The sequence below is a fragment of the Anabas testudineus genome, chromosome 2 (assembly GCF_900324465.2).
Source record: "Anabas testudineus chromosome 2, fAnaTes1.2, whole genome shotgun sequence".
Lineage (NCBI taxonomy): Eukaryota > Metazoa > Chordata > Actinopteri > Anabantiformes > Anabantidae > Anabas > Anabas testudineus.
Genome location: NC_046611.1, coordinates 29317048 through 29323365, shown reverse-complemented (window position 1 = coordinate 29323365; position 6318 = coordinate 29317048). Strand labels below are relative to the sequence as shown.

Genomic DNA, 6318 nt, shown 5'->3' with positions numbered 1-6318 from the left:
CTGAGCTCAGACCTCTAAATCTCCAAGTCAAAAGACGTCTTGTCACATATTGAAGTGTTTGAAAGTCAAATGTCAGTAAAGACTAAGTATTGACACATCTGTCACGCTGTCAGAAAATGAAAGTGTGTTTAATTTTACACTTACAATAATACTGATTTTTAATCTCATTTACCAACACGCGGTGTTGGTTAATTTTTTTTTCTGTTGAAAAGAATAAAGTAATATTTCATGCAGAATGATGACGTTATATTAATGTATGGGTGTGTACGCGTCACTGGTGGTGCAGCTGGTAAAGTGTAGAGCTATTTTTTACCACTGTATAGATACCGCCTGACAACTGACAGGCGGTATCTATACGTCATCGCTTATCAGCTGATCACACAGTCCCCTCAGGAAGTATCAAGATAACAATACACAATATAATTCATTTGTTTTTGTTATACAGTGAAGACATTTTGTTTTAAGATAATTTATATGAATTGATTTTATCATTTGATGCTATGTATAGCTTAATAATAGGTGGAGCTAGTTTTAAATTAAAGTCAATAAAACATAGGCTAGGATTGGGTTCTTCTTTCAATCTCCTCTTTAGCAAAGTCAGAGGTTTCTCAGATGGGTTAAGGTCGGGTGATTGACTTGCTCAGTCCAACATCATTTTTTTTCCCTTTGATGAAGTGAAGCGTTTCTCTACACCTCAACAATTAGAGAACTTGAGCCTTCACACAGAGTTTAGATCGTGAGCAGATTGTTTCCTGTGCCACACTGTGGCCTTTCCATGAGAGGTGAACCTTGGTTCCTGAACATCTTTTAGATTCCAACCTGGCCTACATATTCTTACTGTTAATAAGGGGTCTGCATCTTGTGATTTGGCCCCTGTGTCTTCTTCTTCAGATGGTGGATTGCGATACTTTCCCCCCTGCTGCTTCGTGGAGATAGTTGGTGATGTCACTGACTGTTGTTTTGCTCTTTGCAAGTTTTCTTCACAGCTCCCACAGGGCTTCTGTCATTAGCTGTTGTTTTCCCTGCCTGACATCATCTGACATCATATGTGCGATGCCTTGATTTTTTCCCTCTTTTCTCAGATTTTAATGACTTCTTTTCTCAAATAGCTCTGTCTGACTTTTCATGTTATATGTTGCATGTCACATATTCAAGTACGTTTGCTCATGCAAAATCTGTGTGATCTGATACAAAGGGTGGTAACTTCTATATATATATTGTTTATGGTACCAATGTGTACATAGCCTCATATAAATCATTCATATCATTGATAGATCTTAAGAGTAAAAGGTATAATCTTTTTCTCTGAACTCTGAAAACAGTAAAAGTAACATAAAATGAAAATACCAGTAGGCCACAAAAACCTAAACACTGTACTGAAATATAGGTTACTTTCCCGCACTGACACACTCCTCTCGAGTTCTCACCTGCTGATGCTTAAAAATTGTTACATGTTTTTAGTATCTAATGGAGACTAGATTCATTTCGGCTCCGGTTTGTTCTATTTCCCACACTCCTTGAAGGCAGCATTCACGGTCCAACAGGGAGCGCATGCGTGTTGGCGCCGGAATCCTCGTGTCTGCACCACTGAGGATCCGGTAACAACGAAGATGCGGAGAAGTGTGAGGAGAGGAGCCGCTGAAGGGAGCTACCAGGAGCCGCTGAAGGGAGCTACCAGGAGCCGCTGTAGCCGAGGGAAGTGCCAGCTTCACCCGGCGGACTGTGCTGCTGCCAGCCCATGAAACGTGTGCCTCCTGCGGCGTTAGACTCCAGACAGGCTGCACTAACTCCTGGAGCTGTCCGAGGTAGGTGAGGTGCTCTCCTCCCCCTGGGTGTCCTTGAACTGTGAAGCAGCAGCAGCAGCAGTGTGAGAGGTTATCAAGATCAAAATCAACAAGCAACATTCAAAAACAAAGACCTTATCTATCATCTGGCTGCACTTGTGACACTGACGTTGACCACGAACAATGAAACTTACTCCTGCTCTGAACTTACTTTACCTCACATCTCTGGTTACACAGAGACAGGTTCAGTCCCTGAACTTGGCACCTGTGTTATCCTCACACAGGACAGAGTGGAGGGGACGTGATGAATGTGCGCTGTGAGTCTCTTGATTCCTGCACATATTCAAAGGAACACTGTTCACAGCATCCACCAGTGTCGGTTCACCCCCCCACTGAACAGTTCTTCACAGCCTACACACATAGACTGTCAACTAGCTGCACAGACACACAGCATGTACGGTAAAGAGTGAGTAGAGCGTAACTAACCCTAACTTAGAAGACACCTCTATGAGTCCACTGTCCAAGTCTCATTGGCCTCTTGAGCGTCCTAAAGTCCTCTACTGTTAGGGTTCTGCTTCTTTTCCCTTCACACAGTGAACGCACATCTTTGCAGCAGCACTGACGTTATAACAACCTTGAACTTGTTAGAAGAATCATTTTCTAAAACAGATATCGCTGCAGTTAGTGATCCAGTTTGTTTCTCACCTTTAACTTTGGATTAAAAGTAACATAGGAATCAAAGATGTTATTTCAAAGTGGCTGATTAATCTCTGAGGACGTACTCTTTAGCTCTTTACCCAGTGCATGCTGGGATGAGAAATGATGGATGGATAAACACACAATTTGTTCAACAGCTCTGTGCTCTCTTGTGCATACGTGCTTGGATAAGAAGCGTTCCAGGTGAGGCTGCATACAGCTACAGTCTGTTCTGTGTAAGTGCACAAACCAGGTATGTGAGCTGGTTCACAGTCACCTGTTTCCATATCATCACAGCTCATTCTCCTGTCACTGAGCATGCATTAAGGACACACAAGTGTTTTTGTATGGATGGGTTAAATCTGAAACCATGATGAAACAGTGGGTCACTGATCGGTGGTCAGAATTGGGGTTTGTTTCAGGAGATGTGTGGTTGCTGTTTAGGCAACGCAGGAGCTTCAAGCGACACCTGACACACCGGACTCAGTCAGATCTGGTTGTAAAGATGTATAAGACCCAGACTGAACTCTATCCCATGTTAACCGTATCTTCTGTACACAAACTGATGTAAGCCGCCTATTTCTTTATCCACCCTCCCCTCTGTGTCTGTACAATGAAGGAAACCCACGCTGATGCCAAGCGTCCATGGCGACTGAGGAGGATCAGGTCAGCCAGAACTCATTTGAAGGTGGTCCGGATCACTTAGAAACAGGGTCTGAGCCAGGTGTAAATTCTGTCCTTAAAGCTCTGCAACCTCAAAAACACACAGTCAGTTATTTTTTTCGGCCACTTGGGGGCAGCAGTGAAGCAGTTTGTTTGCGGCACACTGACGCACGTTGCCTGTCACAGTATTGAATGAGATCATAATACTGAAAGAGAAGCTTTGGCAGTTGACTGCAGGGATTCTGGTAAAATGCACAGGAATCATCTCCGAGCTGCTTCTCACTGTGAAACACTCACAGGATACAGGATACAGCTGTTGAATGTGTGTTTGCTGCAGATTTCACCCCAGAGGTGGCGTCACAAAGCAGCTCGTACGTTGTGTTCGCCTCCAGCAAAGGCCCACATGGGTACTAGATGTTAAAGACGTGCAGCAGTGTTTGACTAGCGTTACATATTCAGAGAGCTCTCCTGGAATAGACTCGCAGTGGTTTAATGTGCTACTGTGTAATGAGGGGAGGCAGGCTGCTTCTCAGCTTGCTGCGTGCTGGGCTGTGTTCTTTACACCATGCATGTGTGTGTGTGAGTGTGTGTGAGTGTCTCATGATGTGCCGAATGTTTTTAATTTGAAGCCCCTATTGTGAGAACAGAATTGGCCGGACAAATTGGAAGTGCTGTTTGAGGCTTAAGACTTGGTTGTAGGGTTAAAGTTAGCATTAGGTTTGAGTTAGATATAGGATAGGAGTTCGAGTTAGGTATTTAGTTATTGAAGTTAAGATAAGAGACTTTTGAGTTTCTCCCACGGGGTGACCGAGGCACACGAGGTAAAGAGTTCATCCTCCAGTTGTGTGGTTTGATCCCTAGCTCTTCCCAACTCCACTTGGCAAAGTGTCCTTGGGCAAGACGCTGAACCGCAGGTTGCCCTCAGGTGTGTGTCTGAATGGATGAATGAGAAGCATTGTAAAGGGTACTGAAGCAGACCATATCCACAACATGTAGGTCTGGATGATTCTGCAAGGTAAATTCCAGTGACATATGATCTTATTGTCTATGAGAGTTTACAGATTCACTGCTGCTACTCACTACTCTACAATCAGAGGTCACTGCTGACATTTGCACTTGATTAAGTTTGAGTTTGCTCTGATTGTTAGTTTTAGTCATATCTAGTCAACCTCACACTTTTAGTTTTTAACTTTTTATCCAAATCAAACTCAAGTTTAGCCTCATCTTAGTCCTTCATTGCCAGCATTTAGTCCTTTTTAGGCTTTACTAATAGTGTTTGAAGTAGATTTCATATGACTATATATATTTCTAAACTGATTGTGTTTCTGTACTGTTAATAATTCTAAAGCAAAATATGCACAGTACATTAAACTAGCAGACTTTTTATTTTGACGAATCATGTTCTGCGCGTTCTCTGTACACTAATTAGTTGTTTTCTCTCTGCAGTGCCTGTGTCTGAGGATAGCAAGCCAACATGCCTTCTAAACAGCTCAAAAAGGAGCAAAGGAAACTGTACACCTCACTGGCTGGGGAGGTAAGATCCTTATCCTTATGAAGCAATCATTACATAGACATATTCATTCTGAACTTTAATTTGGTTTCACCACACAGATCTACATTGTTCCTACTCTTTACCTGCAGACTAAGCACTCCCCCCCCCCTTTAGGTGCTTTTTATAAAATCAGTAATCTGTCACCATCTAGTGCCAAGAGAACTGAATTGCATGTCTGCAGCTTAGTAAATCAAAAGATGTGGTCCAGGGTTTAAAAACTATAGTGAGGTGTCAGTATCTTGTATAATGTGACAACTCTCAAAATAAAGTGGAATCAGATTCCTCTGTATCACTAAAAAGTGGGTGAATGCTGTGTGATAAAGAGCTGTAGTGAAGCTACAGGTGTTGACATTTTGCCTACTGCTTGCTCTTTTTTTTTTTCATCTCCCATCAACTGGTCGAGGCAGATGGCCACCCACCCTGAACCTGGTTCAGCCTGAGGTGTTTTTTTACCTTAACAGAGTTTTACCTTTCCACGTTATCCAGTGGTAACTGGTCAGAAAAAAGTCAAACAGCAAGGTGAAGCTCAGATCAAAATACTCTTGTGATCAAATGACCCGCTGACTTGTTTAGTCTGCAAGGTATAAACCACGAAGGAGCTCATTTGAAGCATTGTCATGAAATTCCCCTTCTTTTAAATACACGATGTATTGAGGACTTCAGTCAAACAGTTTTAAGTGTTGCCTTAGAATATTTGGAAAATGAAAACCTTCCTTTTAGACGTCCCTCCTTCTTCATTTTCTACATTTGAACACAGCTCATTATTAATGCATAGTGCTAAGACATGAACTCCTCTGCTGTCTGAGAGAAGACACAGGAGGGTACAGCAGGCGAGACACACAACTCAGGTGGTCAGAAGTGTGCACAAGTCGCTGGTTTCACACAGAGCCAGTCAGGCCCCATTATCTGCACAGCTCTCTGCAGAGTTTAACTTCAGTGAAAAGTAAGAGTAGAGATTAATTGATACGTATCTGAAAATCAATACAACCAAATGGAAACCACTGATTCACACCGATCCAGTTAAAAAGTTGATACTGCTAGAGCAGATCCACAAGTTATTTTACTACACTGAAGCCAAATAAATGTCTACATGCCTCCTCTCACTTGGCTTCCTCTTCCTCGTCCTTACTGCTGGTAGCTGTGTTTAGACCCTTTTCTTTCTGCCCCCCCCCGTGTTTTTCTTCTCCATATCCAGTCTCCGCTATCAGCATCCTCCTAACTCGGCTGTCTCATGTGCAGAATCGCTTTCAGAATGAGCCTTTTCCTCTGTGGGTGTAGTTTGGATTCAAAGGTCTGTGTGGGTGGGTGGACTACACAGCTCTGCAGACAATTTGGAGAGTATGAGAAGGCGACGTGGGTGCGCACACATCCACTATAGTGACCTGTACATCTAAATGTGCTGCATGCTGCTGAAAGTTGGTCTCAGAGACCTTCCTGTATATTTCATGTTGTCAAAATATAATTTCTTAATAAACAACTCATATATTTGGAGTGGTGTAAATGCAATAATCCACTCTGAGGTATAGTCATTGAATGACGAATGAACAGACACGTGGTTTACTATAATGTTTAGCTCTTGCTGAAAGCTGCACGGTGACAAGTCTAGAATTTGATGATTAGTTT

The 6318-nt window shown here is 42.7% G+C and overlaps 1 protein-coding gene across 1 annotated transcript in view; it reads left to right on the top strand.

Moving 5' to 3' along the window:
- The first annotated feature begins 4608 nt into the window (after positions 1–4608).
- The window catches only part of plppr5b (phospholipid phosphatase related 5b), a 68586-nt gene continuing 66876 nt past the window's right edge, over positions 4609–6318 (top strand). Inside the window, exon 1 of the mRNA XM_026363273.1 lies at positions 4609–4677. Coding sequence (XP_026219058.1) covers positions 4618–4677 — 60 coding nt within the window. The 5' untranslated portion in view covers positions 4609–4617. The remainder of the gene's footprint in view (positions 4678–6318) is intronic.